Source organism: Drosophila miranda, chromosome XR (genome assembly GCF_003369915.1).
Source record: "Drosophila miranda strain MSH22 chromosome XR, D.miranda_PacBio2.1, whole genome shotgun sequence".
Lineage (NCBI taxonomy): Eukaryota > Metazoa > Arthropoda > Insecta > Diptera > Drosophilidae > Drosophila > Drosophila miranda.
The window spans coordinates 1,437,327-1,460,461 of NC_046674.1; the positions used below are offsets into that span (position 1 = coordinate 1,437,327).

General features: G+C 44.7%; 3 protein-coding genes across 4 annotated transcripts in view; 2 read left to right on the forward strand and 1 right to left on the reverse strand.

Annotated features, from left to right (window-relative positions):
* Nucleotides 1-721: 721 nt before the first annotated feature.
* LOC108151325 (dnaJ homolog subfamily C member 2) lies at nt 722-3,197 on the forward strand. The gene is made up of 3 exons (XM_017279877.2): nt 722-1,184; nt 1,302-1,447; nt 1,512-3,197. Exons 1-3 carry the CDS (start codon nt 943-945, stop codon nt 3,089-3,091), a joined length of 1,968 nt encoding a protein of 655 aa, XP_017135366.1. The 5' UTR covers nt 722-942; the 3' UTR covers nt 3,092-3,197.
* LOC108151329 (islet cell autoantigen 1) lies at nt 3,130-4,994 on the reverse strand. The gene is made up of 3 exons (XM_017279880.2): nt 4,136-4,994; nt 3,843-4,082; nt 3,130-3,783 (listed from the first exon to the last, which is right to left on the reverse strand). Exons 1-3 carry the CDS (start codon nt 4,715-4,717, stop codon nt 3,307-3,309), a joined length of 1,299 nt encoding a protein of 432 aa, XP_017135369.1. The 5' UTR covers nt 4,718-4,994; the 3' UTR covers nt 3,130-3,306.
* A 439-nt stretch (nt 4,995-5,433) lies between these two features.
* The window catches only part of LOC108152730, a 57,674-nt gene continuing 39,972 nt past the window's right edge, over nt 5,434-23,135 (forward strand). For both annotated transcript variants that reach the window (XM_017282271.2, XM_017282270.2), the window contains exon 1: nt 5,434-5,734. The gene's annotated coding sequence lies outside the window, so the exon portion shown is untranslated. The remainder of the gene's footprint in view (nt 5,735-23,135) is intronic.

Sequence of the window (23,135 nt, forward strand, 5' to 3'; positions counted from 1 at the left end):
TATTACTAGCTAGCTAAGGCCATCAGTCCTGAACACATCATTGATGGATCTAGCTTCTACAAGAGTAGCTAATTTTATCAGCTCTCTTTTATTGTACTGTTTATAAAATAGAGTTTAAAAAAAGGGTCAACAACATTTTGCGATGAAAATTGTACCACTAAAAAGTGAGAAAATCCCACAAAACAGCTATCGATACTATCGTCTGGATAGTAGAGTTGCGCGCCAAAGTTTGCAAGTGAATGAGTGACAAGTATATTAATGCAATGCAGTGGATTAAATGATGCAGGGATGCTCAATTTGGGAGAGAAAATATTAAAAAAATCGGCGTATTGAAGTTTCTATACGATATGTTCTTTAATATACTTTAAAAAATTATGGAAAGAGCATGCAATGAGAGCGAGAGGAAAATAGAGCAGGGATTATCGATTGTTGCCATTTTCATGCGTGCTGGCTGGCTGTGTGTGCTGGAAAACATCAGTTTGTTATAAACAGTGCCTCACTTATTCGACTTATGTATAGCCGGGAGATGTGTTTTTAAAGACGACTACGAACCGGCACACGAACAGTACATTTGTGTTTTGTCTATCATGCTATCTGTTTTCTTTCATGCTAATTTAGCAAAGCCAATGTCATAACAGCTAAAGCATCAAATATACTTTTGAGTTGACTTCAAAGCCAAGTACGAAATTAAAACCTACGAATATATATCGGTACACGAATGTACGGCGTGCACATCGATATTTGCAGTTGCAGGACTGCCATCGTTGGTCCACTGTTAAGTTATGGACACTCTCTCTGTTAAATTCAATCAACTGTTAAAGTAAACGTGGTGAGGAAAAAGAGCGAAGAATTAATTTTGTGAATTTGTTGTGTGAAACAAAATTGCAAAGTGAAGTTGGTGTTTTATGTAATAGACGTGCTCGTTTTTGTAACTGAGACGTCATGACTAACAGCCTGGAGTTGGAGGTACCGCTCAAGGTCGCGCGTCACCAAATCGAGCGCGTTGGCTTAGCCTATTTCAACGCACGCCGCAAAATCGCGCCAGGTGGTGTCGAGCGTAGCGAATCCGATGAGAAGTTGGAGGGCGTCGGCGAGGAAGTGGAAATTAGCTACCTCAAGTCCCTGGATCCCAAGGAATGGAAGGACCAAGACCACTACAGTGTCCTCGGTCTGGGCAAATTGAGGTAAGGCTCCCATCTTGGCCTGGCCTCTCTTTGTTTGTCTGGCTGTGTGTGTGTGTGTGTCTGTTGAGCACGTGTCTGACTGGCGGAGTATGTGTGTGCGTCTTTTTCTTTTTGCAGATTCGAAGCCAGCGATGATGACATTCGTCGCGCCTACAGACGCATGGTGCTGCAGCACCATCCGGACAAGCGAAAAGCCAAGGGTGAGGTGGTGATCAACGACGAGGACTATTTCACGTGCATAACAAAGGCCTACGAGATATTGGGTTCGTTCTATAGTAAGCTATTTCTATTTGGTTTCTAATTCATCCATTTATTTCCTTCGATCAGGCACTTCAAAGCCGCGACGCAGCTTTGATTCTGTGGATCCCGAATTCGACGACTCGCTACCCTCACAGACAGAAATCGACAATGACTATTTTGCCGTATTCAACAAAATGTTCAAGCTGAACGGACGCTGGAGCGAGAGGCCGCAGGTGCCAGACTTTGGCGAGGTGGACGCCAAACGCGAGGAGGTGGAGCGCTTCTATAACTTCTGGTATGACTTCAAATCGTGGCGTGAATTCAGCTACCTGGATGAGGAGGACAAGGAGAAGGGTCAGGATCGGGACGAGCGTCGCTGGATCGAGAAGGAGAACAAGGCGGCACGCATCAAGCGAAAAAAGGAGGAGATGAGTCGCATTCGTGATCTCGTCAATCTGGCCTACAACAACGACAAGCGTATACAGCGTTTCAAGCAGGAGGAGAAGGATCGCAAGGCGGCAGCCAAGCGGGCCAAAATGGATGCCGTCCAGGCTCAAAAGGCTGAGCAGGAGAAGGCCGTACGCGAGGCGGCCCTGGCCAAAGAGCGCGCCGACAAGGCCGAACAGAAGCGCATCGAGCAAATTCGTATTGAACGCGAGCAGCAGAAGAAGGTGCTCAAGAAGGAGCGGAAAACGCTCCGGGACAAGGTCAAGGATTGCAAATACTATGCCAAAAACGACAAGGATCAGCTGAAGCATATGGAGGGCACAGAGAAAATATGCGAAACGTTTAACCTAGCCGAGCTGCAGGCTCTGAACAAGGCCATGGAGTCGAAGGGTCGCGAATCATTTGTGGCTGCTCTTCAGACAGCCGAACAGAAAATCGCCGCCGAACTGGAGGAGATCAACCAGACGCAGGCGAAGAAGTTGGCAACCGCCACCGCCGCTGCACCCAAAACTGCTGGCGTCAAGGAGGTGAAGAAGGGCGAACTCTGGAGCAACGAAAATGTTCAGTTGCTCATCAAGGCGGTGAATCTGTTCCCGGCTGGCACTGCCCAGCGCTGGGACGTAATCGCAACGTTTATCAATCAGCACAGTGGATCGGGAGGGGCCCAGGTCCTGGCCAGAGATGTCCTCAACAAGGCGAAGGCCCTGCAGAACAGCGATCACTCCAAGAGCAGCCTCAAGACGCAGGCCAACGATGCCGCCTTTGCCAGCTTCGAGAAGTCCAAGAAGGAAGTGCAAGTCTCAAACGACATTACCATTGGCGAGGAGGCGCCCTCACAAGAGAGCAAGGAGAACGTCAAGCAGAATGGTGGTGCCCATCCCAATCAGGTGAACAATCAGAAGCCGAAGCAGAACGGCATACCGACACCAGCAGCAGCAGCAGGAGCAGCAGCCCCAGCAGCAGGAGCAGGAGCTGCGCCACCGGCAGCTCCCATGACCAATGGCACTGGTGGTGCAGGTGGTGCATCCAAGACCTGGACCAAGGAGGAGCAGGCACTGCTAGAGCAGGCCATCAAATCGTACCCGACCACGACACCCGATCGCTGGGACTGCATTGCTGCGTGCATACCCAATCGCAGTAAAAAGGATTGCCTGCGACGTGTCAAGGAGCTTGTCGAGCTGGTCAACTCAAAGAAGGAGGCGCAGGCGGCTGTCAAATGAGAGCGAACCACCACACACTACACTACTCCTCTTCTAGCTGCTGTGTCCCATATAAATTTTATTTAAATAAAACATAAAAAGTTTTTGAACGTTTAGCGAAAAGTTACATCCAAAGATTCTCCTCCATTTGACTAGCTATTTCCCACAGGTGTATGCAAAGATATATGTACTCCTACTACACGTATATGCCGACTGGATTGGGCCGGAAACCGATCTTATGTCTGCTCCGCTACGCTGCGTCCCCCACTCATTTTCAGATCAAACGCCTGCGGATTGGCCAGGGGATCCAGATCGGCGAAGAGGTCAAGCCACGGATTGTTGGTCGACTGGGATTTGCTAGCAGCTGCCGACGCCGACGCCGTCGCCGGCGCTGGTCCACTGGCGGCTGGCTTAGCGGCTGTGGTGGTGGTAGTGGTAGGCATGGGCTTCTGCTGTTGCTGCTGCAGCTGCGGATTGAACATGCGTGCCCAGAACTTGTTATTGGTGCTGCTGGTTTGATTGGCATCCCCCATCAGGGGGGGTTCCTGCTCCTGCACGGGAGCATCGATCAGCGGACTGTCCTCCTTCTCGAGCTGCTTGGCAAGTTCTATGAGCAGGGACTCATTGTCACCGCAGACGGGGGCTGGCTCCGCCTGGGACTTCTTTCCACTGGGCGGCTTCAACTCCGAGTCTGGCTTGTCCTGATATTCACTCTGGAAAGGCATAAAAATTCAGCTGAATGAAGCCATAGGGTACTGGAAAACACACTCACAGCAAAGAACAGCGACTGATCCTTATCCACGGCTTCAATTGGTGGCACATCCTCGCTTGGGCCCTCATTTTGGGACAGTTCCTTCAGAACACAAAAGTCGTACTTGGGCTTGGCAATTAGTGCATTGGATATCGTCTGGAATGTGGAGGCCGCCTTCAGGGCGAAACTCTTCAGCTCCGCCACGTAGGCGACCAAAGCATGCGAATACATATTGCAGCGGGCGGCGGCCAGCAAATCAATCTGGAAAAAAGAAAATTAGCTGAAGCTGTAAAGTGGCTGGCGCTCCCCTCTACCTTTTGGATGGAGTCCAAGGAGTAGCCATCGAAATTATGTTTGGCCACGCGCACATGAGCCTGGGCAGTGCGAAACTTGTCCAGGCCCTTGCCCGTGTCGGGGTCCAGCTCCTGGCTAGCCGACTTCATCCAGCACAGGGCAGCTCTGTACTCCGTTCGCTCTTTCTCCATGTTCTGCAGCGTGACCTCCGTGTCCTTGACGGCGCGACAGCGAAACACGTCCACCTCGTGCTGCAGTCGCAGCAATGGCACCCGCACACACATCCGCTGCTGTCCTGCAAAGGACATGGCCTTCGCTGTGTGGTTGATGCTGTTGCCCGTCGTCTTGCTCCGCTTGCCCGCCTCCTTGAGGAAGCGCCCAAAGACACACTCCTCCTGCGACAAGATGCACAGGCGCTCCTGGTACTGGTCGATTATCTTGCAGAGTTCCAGGCTGGTGTCCGATATTGATTTGAACACCTCAATCTTAGCGTCAAGCTCCGCGTCCGAGGAGATTATGTGCTTGTCCTCCTTGGAGCCCAGCTTGCGCTGGACCGCCTTCTTGGTGATCCAAAATTGGTGTTGCACCTCAGATTTTAGCATATTTTCGGGGGTGCTGAGGCTGCTGCGTACGTTAAAAAAAAAGTGGAACAAGTGAATGGAAAAAACGAGTAAGGCAGCGACGTCGGCAGCGCTGCTCTCGGGTTGCGTAGATATTTCTCAATTTTGATATTCGGTCTGGAACTGCTAGCCAGCTAGAACCCTCAGGACGAAGCATATAGTTTTATCCGATAGACTAATCAATTTTCTTCAAGGTTGGTTCCTTTAGGTACTCCCCTTTATAAGATTGTTTATTAAATATAGGTAAAAAAAAATGTTTAAAAATGTCCATAAAACGGAATTATTTCTGCTACATGGCAACTACACAGGGATGAAATTGTCACAGAGCCACTGTGAAAAACTGCCGCGTATTCGATATACCTTCTGGTTACACTGGCTATTTGAATATGATTATGAAAAGCTTTTATAAAGTGTGTTAAAAGAGCAAATTAAGGTTTTCATTTGGGTTCTTCGTAGGTAATTTATATTTGAGAGAGCAAATGTGCGTTTTTCTAGTCTATTTTGAAAAAAAGCGAGACAACACAACATTAAATAGATGATTATTTTAAGGGAGAGAGAACTGACAGTTAGAATATTGGGAGAGCAAGATAGAGGAAGAGAGAAACTGGCATTGGTCACACTAGTAGTGGGATTTTTTAGTAAATTTTTGAACCGCGGGAACCGCTCTTCTGCATCCATTTCTCTCTTTCTCCCATTTCTCTCTCTGTTTTGGCGCTTGGCGCTGCGCTGCATTGCATTCAACGGGGATCCAGAATACGTTTCGTTTCATGTCGTTTCGCGTCTTCAACTTGTATTCTAGCCAAGACAAATATTTACGCAAGTGCTAAAGTCCGTGGTAGTCGCGTAGCGTTTTTTTGAAAGTGTGTGTGTTGGCCGTGTTTGTAAGCCGGTGGACAAGGGGGCTAAAGTTCGAGTGGAGTCCGAATCGAGTTGCAATCGCAATTGCAATTGCAATTGAAAGCGACACATATTTTGCGGTTTTGCTAATTTGCTGGACAGGTATGTACAGATGTATGGTGTGTATGCGAGCGACTGTAAGCCGCACACAGATGCACGCAGAGTTACAGTTACTTTCAATCCATCGGATGCTGTGGACACTACGCTCCACACACATATGTACATACATATGTACGCAATGGTTGCAGCAGCCAGAAGAAAGTGAACAAGTGTGTGCAAAAGTTAGTTTTTCTTGCAGCCAAAAACGGGTTGCGGGCTGCTGTGGCTGCTGCTGCTGCTGCTGCCTGCCACCTGCAGAAGCCGGGGAATATGCGTGGGTGTGCGTGCGTCCGTGTGCGTGTGAGAGTGCCCCAGCAATATAAATTGATTGTGTGCCATGCCATGCCATGCCGGTGCCCCCAACTCCCGGTGCCACAAAGATAATGCCACTCTCCTTCCGTCTTTTAACACCAACGGCGCGTGACTGGAGGGGCTAGGGGCTAGGGGCACTTGGGGCAAGCCGCTCGCGCAATTAGATTCGGTTTCTGCGCCCCCTCCCCCTGCACAAATATACTCGTAAAGTCCCAAACAGAACTCGAATTGAAAGAAAGACAGAAAAAGGTCACGGCACTTGCTGGCCCAAGCTTTGATGGGGCGCACAGTCAAAAAACCAAAAAAAAAAAAAAAAACAGAAGAAAAGAAATAATAAAAGCTGCGGCTCTAAGGCCGGCTCGTTACCACCTCTCGAAGCCCCCTTCAACGCCTTCAAAGCCGCGCTCCGCCTGGGGTAAACAATGCAACCGCATTCTGCCCCCGCCCCTGCCCCAGCACTGCCCCTGCACTTCCCCTGCCTTATGGAAAACCTTACTGCTCGTCTATTTGTTATTGAAAAATGAAGATTTCACTGCAATTGCACTTGAATGCTGCTGCCTGCCTCCACTGTGACACACTTGTTCTAATGTGTGTGTGTGTGTGTGTGTGTGTGTGTGTTCAGTCGTCGTCACTGAAATCAGACAGAGATCATCTTTATCTACATATGTATATGTATGCGAGTATGCCCTCTTTCCCCATTGCACTTATAACCCGCCCGCACAGCGGCCTTAAAAGAGGCTTCCATTAACCCTAGAAGGGTATGTTTTTGCTCCCAATATTTTCCACTCTTTCGTTATTCTATATCTATATTTTTTAAATTATTTGTTATTTTTTAATATTTAGTTTTAATATTTATTATAGTTTTTAATAGTTTATATTTCAAAAGCAGTTTAAAGCTTCTTATAAAACACAATTTCCACTTAATTTTTGGTTATATTTTTGTTATTTCTTAATATTTTTGGTGTAATATTAAGAAAAAAACTCCAAAAACGTAAGTGCAAAAAAGATACAAAAGTAAAGATTTTCCCTAGGTTTTTTTATGTGTTTCAATAGAAATTTGTTGGCTCTATTTTTGATAAAAAAAAAGTTGGGGTTCATCGAGTTTTAGTTTTCATAATGATGGCAATTAACCTGTGGTTGACTTTGGCAAAAATCTGCGAAACGGAGCGGAATATTCTAAGGCGTTTAATTTATCTTCAAAGAGAATTAATGTGGGTTTCTTTCGAGTATTTAAACAATAAATTATCTTTGTAGGTTTTTTTTAAACGGAATTAAGTACCGGTCGTATATATATGTATATTTTCCCCCAACAACTTCGACGACTGTTGGCCTCTAAGAGGTCAAGCCAACGACCCTCTTCTCGGGTTCTCCATCGAAAAAGTCTTTATTAAAAATTGTTGATAATTCCTTGTAAAAGAAGGTAACATTTAAGCTGTGTTTCCATTGATTTGTGTCTTTTTTAAGACACTTTTTTTCCCCTGCAAAACGTATAGCCCTAGATTTTTGATAGATTCCTATAGTCTGCAGTCCATCTAACTGCTATTCTTGGGTAAAGGGGGGGCAGTACATAGTCTTAGGCCCGCAAAGGATCTGGAACTTGGAAGCACGACTCCTTTTTCATCCATGCAAACTTTGTTCGCTCTCCAATGACCATTCTTGGGCAGAACTTCTCACAGAACATAAGACCAGATTGTTGTATTTCGGAGGCAGGCACCGGTGGACACCCAGTACAGGCTGTACAGAAGAAAAAAAGCGATAAAACACTATCAAAAGTTTTCCGTTTCAGCTGCTTTGCATATTTTCTCACAGTTTCTCAGCAAAAAAAATGTGACAATTTTAACAAATACCTGCATACAAAAGGAAATACTCGTATTCGTACATAACTTTTGTCACTGTTGTTGTTGTTTTTGTTGCTGTTTTTGTTGCTGTTTTTGGTGTTGTTTTTCTTTGCAAAATTTGTATCGAGTTACTTTGGTTGCACTGCCGCTGCCGCTGCTGTTGCTGCTGTTGCTGCCACTTGGTTGCTCTCATTTGCATGCCGAGACGTTGCTCTCGTTGCTGTGGATACCCTTTCCCCGGGCAGGGTACCCGGACTATGGCCTGAACCCAGAGAGCTGCCCGTGCACTTTGGTCGTGTCTTGCCAGTGTCCTGAGTGGCCGTGAGGGTATCTCATGCTTCGGCTGGGGGGGGGGGCGTTGGGGGGCGGGGAGGGGCTATCTCTTCCCTGACTTGTTTCCTCACTGATTATTTCTTGTGTCGTTGCCGCTCGGCGTTGCTGCAACTAAATTGGCCTTAATTGGTTGCCTTTTTGTTGCCAATCTTTGTTGCTGTTGTAGTTGTTGTTGTTGTTGCCCTGCTCTGACCATATTTCTGTTGTCTTTCTTGCCTGTTATCGGTCGTTGCCGGCCGGCCGGCCGGGCCACTTGTGGCATGCCAGCCACAGAGTGCCGCTTGTGGAGTGCCATGCCCTTTCTGTTCGAGGCGTAATTGCTTTGTAATTTGATTCGACCAAAGGTAAAGATTTGACTAAAGGGAAAACCTGCAAAGGGAACACGTTCCTGGACGACGAGGCGAAGAGGCACCCCGCTGTGTAGCTTTGCTTTAAGAATAGATCTGTTTCTTGTAGATCTTGTAGAGCCCAAGATTCAGGTTGTGGAGAAAACAGACGGCTGAACCCTAGGGATTAGTAGATTGAGAAGGACCTCTACTGTGAGAAGAAAGAAGACGAATCCCTATGGATAGGAAGATGGAGAAGGGCCCCTACGGATAGGAAGAAGATCCAAGGATCTCTACGGTTTAAAAGATGGAGAAGGATGCCTAAGGATTAGAAGATGGAGAAGGATTCCTATGGATATAAAGATGGAGAGAGATGCCTACTGATACGAAGAAGATCAAGGAATCCCTACGGATAGGCAGATAGAGAAGGATTCCTACGGATAAAGAAGAGGGCGAAGGATCCCTACGGTTCGAAGAAGGAAGACGAATACCTACGAATAGAAAGGAGATCCAAGGATCCCTCCGGATAGGAAGAAGATTCAAGGAATCCCTACAGATAGGCAGATGGAGATGGATCTCCACGGATAGAAGTAGAAAGACGAATTCCTATGGATTCCTAAGACCAAATCCTATGGATACAAATGCAGACCGAAGGATTCCTAGCCTTTCCGCCCCCCCCCTTGGACCTTGGTGACCTCTCCGGATGTGATTTCCCTGAGGTCTGCCTGCTGGCAGAGCATTCGCTGGTCGGCGTGTGGCCATAAATCTATGTGATTTCCCAATTTTTATTTACTTTGTCAGTGTCTGGTCGCCTGTGCCTTTTTGTGTGCATTTTTAATGCGCTTGGCCCGGCTTATTTGATTTAATTAGCCAACCAGCCAGCCAGCCAGCCAGCCAGCCAGCCAGCCAGCCAGCCAGGCAGCCAGTAAGCCACGGTTTCATTATTGTTTGCAAATTGTGGGAAAAAATGCATTTGGCTTTGCATTTCATAGTCGCCAAAAGGTAGGTATTTGTTGTATTTTTTGATGTCTGAAATTATGCAATCGAAGCTCCAGTGCCTCTGGAACAGGCCAATAAATCAAAATGCCATTCTCAAGACTGCGATGCAAGTGCTGCATGCCACAGCAGCCGCCGCAGCAGCAACGGACAATGAGTGGGGGTGGTGGAGGGGTTGGGGGGGGCACAACAGTATTCAGAGCATGTCAATGTGGGCCTCTGGTAATGCTAGACCCCAGACCCACACACAACTTCCTTCATCCATGTCCGTGCCGGTGTCCGTGTCGGTGTCCGTGTCGCACATGGGATCTGAGTACAACATTTACCGTTTTAGCAGCAGCTGCTCTCAGATTCTAGCCACTTGTGCCACATGTGTGCCTGTCTGCCGGCCTGCCTGCCACCCATTGCACAATCGGCGCAAATGTGCACCGCTCCTGGCCTCCATGCAGTCCCCCTGTTGTCAATAGGCCAACAAAACCTCGTTTATTGAGTCGTCGTCTAGTTGGTTAACCTGTCGAGGCGGCCCACGCGTCGAGGCCAAGAGTGGCGGCCTGTCATACCCAGCACTCAAAGGGATCGGATCTCCAGGTGCGATGTCGAGCCGGAGACTCGATAATGAGAGTGTTTTCCCTTCGGAAGGAGGCACAAGGAAGGGAGTCCCAGGCCCAGGCCCAGTCCCAGACCCAGGCCCAGTCCCAGGCAACTCCCCAGTCGATAGACCCACTTTTTTTCCGATTAAGTTTCAATTTTGAATGGAAATGTTCTTTGGAACGAATGCTGTGGGGTGGGGGTCAGCTGCTGCAGGTGGGCTGCTGCAAGGCGGCCCATGGTTTGACCCAATTGGCTGCCGCATGCCACATGCCACATGCACCTCCTACATGGCTGCTCGACTGACCCACAAAATAGCCTTCGGGCTGCACTGGGACGAGGCTTAAATATAGCTATCAGCTTTTAAGTGGCAGGCCGCTGCCTGCCGCCTGCCGCCTGGGCAAATTTATTGAATCTCATTTGAGCGAGCACCGAGCAGCTTTCTATACTTTCTCGGCGGCCAAGCAGAGATTTGTTTATTGGCGGAAGAAGTGAAAAAGTGTACCAGATGGAGGCACAGGCGGTGGCGGTGGCAGGGGCACAGTCGGGGCGGGGCAGGTCTCAAGTCTTTTCCTCTTCTTTTTTCTGTTGTTGTCGTTGTGAAAATTAATTTATCTTAGAGACATTTCAAAGGCATCTCACGGATGCGCTGCTGCGTTTTCTGCGGTTTTTGCGGTCATTCAAATATTTACATTTCATTCGGTATCGATATGGAACCCCCCCCCCTCATCCCCCCCTCCCCCCGTCCATCCACTCCATCCGCATCATTGACTTCTTCGTTTATTTTATTTCATTTTATTGTATTTTTCTTTCGATCATTCATTGGCCACAAAGTGCGTTTTAATTAACCCGCGAGGCGACCTGGCCAATTACTTTTGCCTGCTTCTGCTTAGGATTTGAGAGGGGGGGAGAGCGGTACGGGGGGGACTGGGGGATTCGCAATGACTTTCACTTTTAGCCGAAGGAGGGCTGGCGGAGTGGAGGGGCTAATGAGGATGCTGCCACATTGCTGCACATTTCGTGCCGCTTCATTGTGATTATCTTGTTGGAAAAGATTCAAACTGTGGCAGGCAGCAGGCAGGCAGCAGGCAGCAGCAGACGCTTTCATGTAATTTATTTGTTTATTGTCTTGGCCCGAGCGGCATGCAGGGCATGGCCTTAACAGCACACACAGCACCCAACCACCGAACCACCCAACCACCCACCACCCCAGGAGGCACTCAACCTAAACCTTCAACACGAGAGCCCTGCCATGGGGATGGGAAATGGTGGGCCAAATACTATCGAGCTTGCGATGTTTCAGGGATAAGACGAACGGGTCGATGAGAACGATATCTTTCTCTTCTCGAAGGTGTGCCCTGCGAAGGCACTCTTCATCAGTATTTTCACTTATTATAATAGATCAAAATGTCCTGGGTCGTCGTTGAGCGAGGGAGCAAGGGAGCCAGTGAGTGAGTGAGTGCCCTGCGCACTCGCCCACTATTCTATCTATATGGAATATACACATTAATATCTTGTAAGTCTTGTATAAAGGTAGCAGGCTATCAGCTTCCCCATTAACCTTTCATCTTTGAGGTCATTCTCCACAAGGCTGGATGGATACGTTACTAAATTGATTGAAATTCGAATAAATACCCAGAATCACAAGCTTAAAATTAAATTGATTGCTAAAAAGTTTTAATAAAACAAGAAAAAATTAAAAAAAAAAAATGAAAAAGTAGAAGAAAAAAATAATGGAAAAAAAGGCGAAAAAAATATAACAAAAACTAAAGAAAAAATAAGAAAAAAATACCTAAAAAACGTATATGTTAATCTTATGCAAATCTTAAGAAAATTACTTAAATTTTTTTGTCTCTTTCGAACAAAAATTATTAAAAAATTTTGAAATATAAATTAGACTGATTGAAATTCGAATAAACTCATTGCAAAAAACTTTCAATAAAAGAAAAAAAAATTGACAAAAAAAAAATAAAATAAAATAAATTTAAAATAAAAAAAGTGCCTAAAATAGGTAAAAAAAAACGTATTTGTTAATCTTATCACCAAAATAGGAAAATAATTCAAATTTTTTGTTCTCTTTCGAAAAAATTGTTTAACAATTTTTTAATTAAAAGCAATAATGATTGAGAAAAAAAGAAGGAACAAAAAACAAAAAGAGACAAGAAAATTTTGACAAAAATAAAAAAAAAATAAAAAAAAAAATAAAAAATGTTAAAAAAAAACCGTATTTGTTAATCTTATGACCAAAATAGAAAAATGACTCGTATTTTTTGCTCTCATTCGAGAAAAATTATTAAAAAATTGTTTAATTAAAAGCAGTAATGATTGAAAAAAATATGAAAAAAAGTATTTGTTAATCTTATGACCAAAATAGAAAAATTTCTTACTTGTTCACTTAAAAAAAAAAAAAAGAATTAAAAAACTTAGAAATTAGAAGCAATAATTTTTTACCTTTTTTTCAAGCACAACAAAGAATTGAGTGGGCTTTAAACAAGAAGAAGAAGACTCATTGTATTCCTTTTGGCTTGGATAGCGTTGAGGCACAGCTTGGCGTTGATCGATTTTGATTGTGGTATCATCGTGATCGGTGGCCACTCCGTCACGTGTCCATCTCTAGAGAGGGAGCGGGAGCGGGAGCGGGAGTGAGTGCGGCAGCGAGTGTGCTTCTGTTGTTGCTGCCGCTGTTACACTTGCACTTGCACCGCTTGCTACCTGTTGTGGCTGTTGTTGTTGCTTGTTTACCTATCGTGGAAACGTTCATCGCCGGTCCAGCCAGCCAGCCAGCCAGCCAGCCATCCATCCATCCATCCGTCTGCATGTCGCTCCGTTAGCTCGTTAGAGCTGAAGATGAACAAGTTTTTCCTCTAGACTCATTTCTTCATGCAGAGCCAGGAAGCCAGCGATTTCTCATCTTTGTTGCTGCTGTCGCTGTCGCTGTTGCAGCAGTTGTTGAAATTGCAGTTGCACTTAGTGCTTTCCCTTAGTGCAACACCCCCAACCACGGCTTAATTAGCTTGCGAGGGGAGTGGATTGGGCGAGGGGCGAGGGGCGAGGGGCGAGGCTGGGGGCTTCTCTGGAATTCGAAAGATCTTCCGAAGCGTTTCGCTTTCGTTCTCACCAGCGCCCAAGTTTCCCGTCAATGGGTTTTCCAAAGTGAATGAGATTTTCCACAGATCAGAAAGAAAGTTAGTTCCTAGCGGGTTTGGGTCCTCGAAAAGCGACAGAGAGGCAGAAAGAGGCAGAAAGAGAGCAAGAAAGAAAGAAAGAGTTAACATGCATTTCCTGGAAATAACGTTTCCTCTGCCACAGACACAGTTGCTGCCACAGACCACAGTCAAAGTTGCAACAGAAGCCCGTCCGTTGGGTCTGCCACGCTTCGTTGGCTTTCGACATGTTTGGCGCGGCATCTCTGGGACGAGTCGCGGGGCTTGCACCTGAAGTTCTGAGCCCCAACTCCCCAAGCCCCATCTGACTCATGCGATTCCCGCTGGGAACAGGGGGGGGGGCATCTTACGGGGTGAACCGCTGAGAAGTGCACAAGGAATACGGAATACTAGGGGTTGGACAGTTTTGGCCATATCACAGAATAAAATACAAGCATAAAATACTTCAAGAACAGAGTTTTTGTTGCGAAAACTTAGGGATCGAGCGACTAGTACAGCCATTACTCAATTTATTCACTCGACATTTGCTATTACCGATTATTTATGATGATTTATATGCGCTCTTTTGTATAGAAATGTTTTAGGTCCCTATCTCATAAGGAATGCTAGGGGTTGCTTTCGCAGAAAAGACATAAAACAATATGGCGGAATAGATCAAGCTGGAAAAGAAATAACAGTATAAAATACTTCAAGAAATACTTCAAGAATCGAGCGATTATTGCAGCGATTACTGTATTTATTCAGTACTTATTTATCATGAAATGTTTTTTACTTATCCTCTCTATTATATAGCCATGTTGAGGGTCCCTAATATTATTACATTTATTATTTGTTAGTCATTTATTCATTATTTGGGATGTCTACAAATTAGCATGGAAACTGGTGAATGCACAAAATAATCCATTGGGTTATTCCCCATAAATTATAATCGATATAAATCGATAAAAGACCATGTAAAACGATAAAAACCAATGTAAATCGATAAAACTCAATGTAAATCGATGAACAAAAAATCTATTCGGTTGTTCCCTATAAATTATAATCGATATAAATCGATAAAAACCAATGCAAATCGATAAAAAAATCGATGTAAATCGATAACAATCTATGTAAATAAATAAATACACAAAATAACCAATTGGGTTGTACCCTATAAATTATAATCGATTTAAATCAATATAAATCGATAAAAAATCCATTGGTTTGTTCGCCATAAATTATAATCGATATAAATCGATAAAAATCAATGTAAATCGATGCAATATATCCACAAAAATGGAAACCAATGCAATCCACACAGAGACTAGCTTGAATCGATGCAGTTTTCTTGGGTTCTACTTCGCACTGCATTCGTCTTTCGATCTGTGGCATCTGCCATCTCCAGCTGGTGGCTGAGTCATGCCCAGAGAACCCGTCCCGAGTCGACATCATCTCTGGTCTGTAAGTTCAGCGTAGAGTCAACGCGAGTCGCGAGTCGCGCGTTGTGTTGTTTGTGGCAAACTCGATTTCAGTTTGTTGTCTTCTTTTCGTTTGTTTTCGGTGCCGCATGCCGCATGCCCCCGCCTCCGCCCCTGGCCCTGCCTCGTTGACTGCTGCTCTGCTCTTCTCACATGATTAAGCCAGATTGCTTTCAGCCAGCATCTCGTCCATGTGCATGTGCATGTGGAGTCTTTTGCCAGTTTTCTGCATTTGTTGTTTTGCCTATTTATAGTGCTTGCATCTCGGTTGGACTTTGACCAGCCCAAAGGTTAGGAAGAGAGGCAAGAACGAGCCCCCAGCCCCCAGCGCCGCCGAATGACGCAGCATTCACTGGAGAGGAGTTCAAGCCTCCGGGCCTGCGGCGAAGAGGTCGAGCCCACATTGCAAAATCTTCTGTTCAGCACACACTCGAGATGCACTATTCTTGCGAGTGGCAGTCTATGGCATTGCGAAATGCAAATATCAACAAATGAGCAGAGTGGGCAAACAGAACAAGGCCCGGGCTGGAGCAGATCGCGGAGGAGACGCTCACCTTGCCCCCATCCAAGCTCCTTCTCTCTGATGAACGGTTGACCCAGTCGAGTGGTTTTCGGCATCTAGAGGAGGGGCGATTCTCTGCCTCAATTGATACTAATTGCTAATTGCATAATAATTCAATTTGGCCTCAGACGGGTCTTCCGCATCGCATCGCATCGACCTAGGTCTCCGCCAAATGCAAATCTCTCCCTCCCTCCCTCCCTCTCGCCCTCCCTCCCTCTTCCTCTCTCTCTATCAAGTTTTTGCTGCAGCTCTTTAATTAAAGCCAAATGGAGGAGGATTTGGCCATTGCTGAAAACACTTTACCAAACCCCCAGATTGCAAGAGGCAGGCGTTCGGATTATGAGCAGCCCGTGTGTATTACTCATACGCCCCGTATCTGGACACGCCTCGGACACGAATCAATGGCCAAATGTCCTGCTTTTTGTCGGGTATTCGCCCTGAGTCATGCCACATGACTTGCGGGTTTTAACCCAGAGCAAAAATGTTTTTATTTTTTAGACCGTAGAGAGAGTGGAAAAAACATGAAAAAATATATTTCCTATTTAAAATAAATATATTGTTTCTATATAAATTTTTAATTTTTTTTTTAAGGATTGTATTCTGTGTTTGTGATTATTTGCTGTTCCTGTTTTTTTTTTTTTTAGGATTGTTTTTATGAATTTGTAGGAATATACAAAATAATATATGACAAAACAAAATAAAACTAATAAAAAAAAGCAAATAAAAAATATTCTATCATTAAATATTTGTATTATTGCTTGTTTGTCATTAATATGAAAATATTTGATTTATATGCATTTTATACATATTTCATATTTAAAAGAATTTTTTTTATATTTAAATTAAATATATTTTATATATAAATTAAATATTTTAATACTGAGACCACATATATATTTTTTTTAATTTGTATTTTTTTTCATATTTTAAATTTTTATTTTAATATTTTAATTTTTTTTTTTAATTTTTTTTTTTTTATTAATTTTTTATATTTGAAACAAATATTATTATTATTATTAAATAATGCTAATAGCTAGTTAAAACTAAATATTAACAGAAGTTGGAGCTATAGCTACTGAGGCCTTAAGCTCTAGGGTAATTGGGTCAGATTTTATACATATATACAAAGATGTTGGGATGAGTATTTATTTACAGTATGTTCGGTTATATTTTATATATTAATTAAGTGTTTTAATTTTGATTTAATATATTCTAAAAATTTATATTTTTTTCATAATATTTTTTGTATCCTTATTTTATACTACGCTTAAATATTGGTATTAGTAATATTACTAAATTTCATAATTTTTTTTATTTAAGAACCGAATATTTAATTTAAATATGGGTGGGTTTCTTTGTGCTTTACCATTTTTACTTGAGTTTACATGAGTTTTATTTTGTGGTATGGATTCTCAATGGAGTTCTCAGTGGAATTCTCCTTTTTCCCTGCCTACCGTTTAAGAGCATTCATTCTTCGCTTTGGTGCGTTTTCTTTGGGTTTCTGTTTTCCTTTTTCCCTGGCTTGTTAATTTTCACTTTGTCCGGCACCGAGCAAAAAGAGAGAACTGAAGCCCCCAGCCCCCCCCCCCCGTGTGCTGCCCGCCCCAACAGTTTTTTCAAGTTCAGGGCTAGAAGCGAACGACCAACAACAAGGCACCGCGACGCCTGAGAGCTGCAATTTTTGAATTAGCCAAATAACTATTATTTGCCGCAACACACACACACATGCAGACAACCATAGAAACATAGATATAAAGATATAGATACGAGCAGAAGCCCGTGCATGTGTTGTGTCTGTCCGTCCCTCCCTCCGTCCGTCCCTCCTTCCGTCCGTCTATCTGTCTGGCGTCTCGCCTTGGCTCTGTCCTAGTACTACTATTTTGGCTCTGAATTCTGAATGATTTAATGTCCTTTTTGGCAGAGCCGCACCCCACACGCCAAACCCCCCCCCGCCTGCAGTGTTGCGCCTGCAAAAATGTTTGTTGTCTAGACTGCGGCAAATGAACTTTATTTGGCTTTTTTCTATTCGAAAATTCTCATTTATTTTTCGGCGAAAAGTGAGTTTTTCGGGCATGGTAGTAGGTGCCCCCAAAAAACCAGGTGGGGAGCTGCTGTCCGTCCGTCAGTTAGTCAGGGGCTTAAGGACCTCGTTTCCGCCTCCCCGTCTACCCTACCCTTCCCACCTCCACCGTCCCCCTCTCTGTCTCCAATTCAATTTATTCGTAATGCCGCGACATTTTGCACTTTGCTTTGGCTTCGGGTTTGCGTGACTCTCAAAGTCTGGAGGCACCACCAAGCAAGCAACAAAAAATTAGCCAAATGATAAAGTTTTTTGTTTTGTGTTGTTTTTTTTATTTCAATTTTAATTCAAAGCGGATTTTGGCATTACCTTGGCGGCGGCGGGGTCTTTGTTTTTTGCCACAAAGGGGGGCTGGGGGTTCAATGGAGTTCAGTTTTTGTGATATTTGCGTGTGCCTGCCTCTCTTGCCACACAGAGCAAAAATGAAAGAAACTTTGAGCGTTTTTAATGCTGCACAACGATGCGCATTGCCGATAAGGTGGTGCTCCCTCTCTAGGAAAGGGTTGCCATTGCATAACACCATCAATCTTTTGACCAGACGAGCGCCAGTGCCAGCGCCAGGGATAGGAAGGTGGATAGGCTCTGCCGCAGGCCATATATCATTCACAGTGTCTGGGTCTGCGCCTCTCTCTCTCCCTCTCGCTTAATAACATGCAACAGCAATTAAAGTCCATGAATTGACAACAAAACAACCGCCGTATCTGCAGAAACCATTGTGATCCCCCACCCAGAAACAGAGACCGAGAGACAGAGAGACAGAGAGCCACAATTGGTCTTTTATCTTCTACCAGGTTTTCAGGGTACGGCTGGGGGCTGCCGGCCAAAATGTTGGCCAAATCTTTGCGTATCGTTTGCAGCCATGATTTGTCATTATTTATTATTATTTATGAATAGTTTTATTCGGTTTTGCCAATGAGAAAGTTTTTGGGCCTGGGATAGCCTTGTGGCCGGCATTGACAAGGGGATTACGAGTAATACCATACCATGGAATGGCATGGAAAGTACTTTCTTGAAAAGTTCTCTTCCACATCGTCCATGATGCAGAGACTCCCATGAGAAAAAAACACATGTTATTTTCTTAATTAAGAAACAATTTGGGCTTTCCCTTGGGTTCTTGGCAGACTCATTCCCACAATCCCCCTAAAGCCCATTTTAAGCCTTAGGACCTGGCTATTCCCAAACCCAATAAATAGCCTTGACTTTAAGATTGTTTCTGGTTTGATCTTGAATGAAGATTTAACAGATACAGGGCTCTCCTTTCGGCGGTTCAATATCTTTATAAAGGCGATCTCTGGCAGCGCGAGGCCTTCCACATACTGTGGGAAGATCCTTGAGTGGCAGTTCAAGGAACTTCTAGATGTTGAGCGTTATTCCAAGTTATTGGAACTAAAAGCTACATTTTCCCGAATATATCTTAAGTGTTTCCCAGGTGAATGTCTATGGGCCGATCTCCGCTTTCAAGAAGAGGACGTTCCAGAGGAGCCTGGTGCTTTTCTTCTATATGTAGCCTCTATACGACTTGAGAGAGCGTCCTCTGCATAGATCGTACATTTCCCCAGGTGTATCCGTATCTCTCTCTCTCCTCCCTTTCCTCTCTATAAGACTTGAGAGCGCTCTGCATATGGATAGATCTGCATAGATCGTTAATTTCCACAGGTGTATCCGTATCTCTCTTTCTCTCTCCTCTCTCTGCTCTCTGTCGTTTCAATCTGAAGGTGAAACAAAACAAAAACGAAGTAAAATAAAATATAAATTATAAATCGCGCACAAATTGCGATTAAGGTCGAGTTCGAGTCGCGTTTTGAGCTGCTGCTTGACCTGATTACAGCTGCGGCTCCGTATCTGTGTTGACCCTTCCTCTATGGAGGCGCCGCCCTGGCCCCGCCCCCTGCGTCACAATTTAATTACGAAACGGAAACAGCAACAACCGAATTTCGGTGCAAAATTAATGGCCACGTAATCGGCAGCGAAGATGATGACGAAGGAAAATCCACTACCAGCAAATGATTCTCGATTCTGCCAGCAGCTCCAGCTCCAGCTCCGGCTCCGGCTTCAAGTGCAACTGTGCAACTGTGCAACTGCCACAGAAACTGCTGCAACAGCTCGTAAATTTTGTGGCTGCTTCTGGGCCTTGGCCATAACCTGCTGGGATTTTGCTTTGTTAGCTGTTTTCCTGCCACCCGGCTAAATGTTTGTGAATGAATTATAGAGATACTCGCACTCGGATTGGCCGAAAATTGTGTAAATCATTTCAAACGGAATTTTGTTTGTAATTAATTTGCAAGGTATTTTCTGAAAATTACATTTGCAATTTATGGGCATGAATCATTCGTGAATATTTATGAACTACTTAAGATTACGGCATTGCTGAGTCAGCGCAGAGTATCTTTCAGAGAACGAGGCTTAAAGAGGTTCTATAAAGTGCATGGAAACCCATAAACACGTCTCTCCATGATCTTCTTCGTTTAATGATTAGTTTTCCACAGAAAGAAGAAGATATTGTATCCGCTATCGCTTATTCTTTGCTCACTTTCGCTTGGATGATGGGGTGGGGGGGGAATCCAACAAGAAAGCAATAAAAGTTGTTAAGAAAAACAAAAATAAAACAACGCTTTGGGGCTCTCCAATGCAGATTGATCCCCCCTCCGCCCCATCATGGACCGCGATGGACCCCGATGGACCACGCTGGACCACGCCCACGCAACTGATTTCATCAAAATGCGCATAAATTTGTGCCACGGTGGGGCTGGGGCTGGGGCCTCTGCAGAGCTAGTGCGACGTCCATGTGGGTGGTCGAAAGCGTCAGATGAGAGAGAGAGAGAGAGAGACAATTTGCATTTGTATGTATCTTCGGGTGTGTGGCTTCTTTTTTGATGTATCTTCTAGGGTATGCCTGGCTTCGTTCAGCCTGTGCTGCGCCAGTGCATGGCTGGTTCCAGTGCCAGTTCCAGTTCCAGTTCCAGTTCCAGTTTTGGCATCGATTTCTAAAACAAGAAAAATTTGCATTTAATTGGTCTGGCGTCTGGTCTGGAGAGGTGCGACAAATTGTATTTATTCTACTTTCAAGTGCCCCAAGCCTATGCTCCCCTGATTGGGGCCTGGGAAAGATGTGCCCCCGCCCCCCCTCTCTCTCCCATCAATCAGCCAGAGGAGGCCCACAGATCTGTTTGCATTTGTTTGTTATTTTATCTGCGACACGATGACGTTTTCAAAAATTGAATTCAATGAAGAAAAAAGCGATGAGTGAAAGTACATTTTCGTATGCAGTTGTTGTCATTTCTTTTGCTTCGTTGTAATGTGTGTAATGTTTGCAGCAGCAACAACAGCAACAGCAACAGCAACAACAACCACGATAGCAGCATCGGCTATAGTTCCAGCTTCTCATGGCCCCGGCTGTCGTCTGTTCGTCTGTTCGTCTTTCTGATTGTCCGACGATAGCCAATTGAGATTTTCATTTGTCAGTCAAAAAAGCACACGGCACAAAAGACAAGTACCGAAGCCTTGGATACCCTGGCATCGACCCGCGCTGTGCAGATTAATATATTTCTGCTTAAATCAAAGCACGCAATATTCGTGTTCTGAGCAGAATGGCAGGCTTTTCGATCAGCGCAGGGTCTACGAAACCTCCCTCTCTCTCGCTCCCTCTAGCAAGGGTATCATATGGAAAAGGAAAGAAGCTTCAGCGAAAGAGAGACGAACCACGACAAAAGACGAAGACACTATGACGACGACCACGACGTCGACGCCGACGCCGATGCCGACGACGACGCGACGCGTCTGTCAATGACATAGAAAGAGAGTTTAAGAGCTTCGCTTCAAGCATGAGACATGATATGTACTTGTTGCTGTTTCTTGTGTTGTTGTTGCTGTTGTTGTTGCTGCGGCCGCAGTCTGATTAGACTTTTGTTGCTGCTGCGTTTCACTTTCGCTCTCTCGCGCGGTTTTCGGTTTTCGGTTTCGATTTCCCTCCCGATTCCCCGACCCGACCCCAATCGCTGGGCACGTGCTCGCCCTCGGCTGTTTGTTGGGTGTTCCACTCAGTTTTACGGGAATTCATGATATCAAAATACGGAAATGCATCACTTTTACACGGAGAATCGTACAGATAAAGGTACATATCTGTCTCTGCAGAACTTCTGATGATAGATCTGGCAGTTATTGAAATCTAGCATACAATATTTGGCATATAGATCTGTAGATCTGCCAGATCTATTGGCAGACATTGAAATCTAACATGCAATATTTGGCAGATACATATGTAGATCTGTAATAGTCCAGAAAACCCAAGAGCTTTCGATCCACCAAAGATTCTAACGATTCAGAGGCTTCTTTGGATGATTTCCGGCTGTACCGAGTAGTACTCTCCATCCAGCTATTGGAGACTTTTTCTCTGGCTCTCTCTGTGTGTGTGTGTGTGTGTGTTTCGGTCAAGCTCCGTTGAACCTTTGGGCTGCTTTTGAGAGACTTTGACCTCAGTAAATTCGTTTTTAATGATTCCAAGACTTGTCCTTCAAAAATTAATTACGCCCTTTACTTTTGCATTACTTTACCTTTAGCCATGCCCCACCTGTGCAGCCGAAAACCTCACCTTTTTGGCGGCCTGAACTTTACACTCCACGCATAAATCTTGGCCAGAGCTGAACCGAACTGAACTGAAGCCTAAAATGTAGAGCCGGCTAATTACGTTGGCAATCTTTTAATTGTGGGTCCACAGCAATTTTTTGGAAAATGGAGACAACAGCGACCCCAAACATGCCTCTCTCTCTCTCTCTCTCTCTCTCTCTTTCTCTGGGGAGGGTCTCTGCGACTATGCCATTCATTACGAACGGTTCTTGTCGCTAATAACAATGCCAAAGAACAAAATTAAGTAAAAAGACACAAATGCTAAATAAAAAAAAACAACAAAAAAAAAACTAAAAAAAAAACAAACCTCAACAAATGTAACTGGGTCAAGTGGTTGTTGTTTCTGTTGTTTCTGTCGCTCGAATACAAAATAATTGTGGAAAATCTCAAGATCTTTTTATCTGCGGTTTTATTTTGTTGTTTCGGTTTTTTGCTGTCTGTTTGCTTTTTGTTCGTTTAATGGGCCTGACTGACTGGTGGTGCCTCCGTGCCGTAGTGCAGGGGAACTGGGCCGAGTTTCAATTAAGTTTTCGGCTTGGAGCACGCTCAACGCCCTCCCCCATGCCATCCATCCGACCATCCATCCATTCACGATGATGAGGCCTTACGCACACTCCAGAATCTCAGGGGGAAAGGCTTGAGAATGGAGTCTGAGACGGCCCAATTAGGGTGTACTATTACGACAATTACGAGTCAACGAAAATGCCTGTTAATTATGCTGGAGAGAATTATGTGTACTTAGACGAGTGACGGGTGTACGGAGTAGGAGGAAGTGCTTCCGTCTCTCCATAATGATGATGCTTCCAGAATCAGTATAGCCTCTACGTTTTGCCGATCTCTGGGCGAAAGCTTACTTTCTACTTTTCCGACTAAAAGTTCTTAAACTGAAATATTAGGTTTATTTAGGTATATGACTTGTAGAGATCTTGAGCAATCAATGGGACTATCGTATAATCAAAAAAAGAGTAAGTCTTTGAATATTCAAATGATATCTGTTTTTCCTACAAAGATGGTCCCAGAATGAGAATTTTTGAGAGTGAAAGCCCTATAGGAAGGGTTTTTTGAAAGACATAGCTATTCGATTATGGATCTTATGGATCTAGTGAGGCCGAGTCCTCCTAAAAG

Coding starts and splice junctions, on each gene's coding strand:
- LOC108151325 (XM_017279877.2), top strand. CDS start 943: ATGACTAACAGCCTGGAGTTGGAGGTACCGCTCAAGGTCGCGCGTCAC. Junction 1,185..1,301: donor CTCGGTCTGGGCAAATTGAG/GTAAGGCTCCCA, acceptor TTCTTTTTGCAG/ATTCGAAGCCAGCGATGATG. Junction 1,448..1,511: donor AAAGGCCTACGAGATATTGG/GTTCGTTCTATA, acceptor TCCTTCGATCAG/GCACTTCAAAGCCGCGACGC.
- LOC108151329 (XM_017279880.2), bottom strand. CDS start 4,717: ATGCTAAAATCTGAGGTGCAACACCAATTTTGGATCACCAAGAAGGCG. Junction 4,083..4,135: donor CCTTGGACTCCATCCAAAAG/GTAGAGGGGAGC, acceptor TCTTTTTTCCAG/ATTGATTTGCTGGCCGCCGC. Junction 3,784..3,842: donor ATCAGTCGCTGTTCTTTGCT/GTGAGTGTGTTT, acceptor ATGCCTTTCCAG/AGTGAATATCAGGACAAGCC.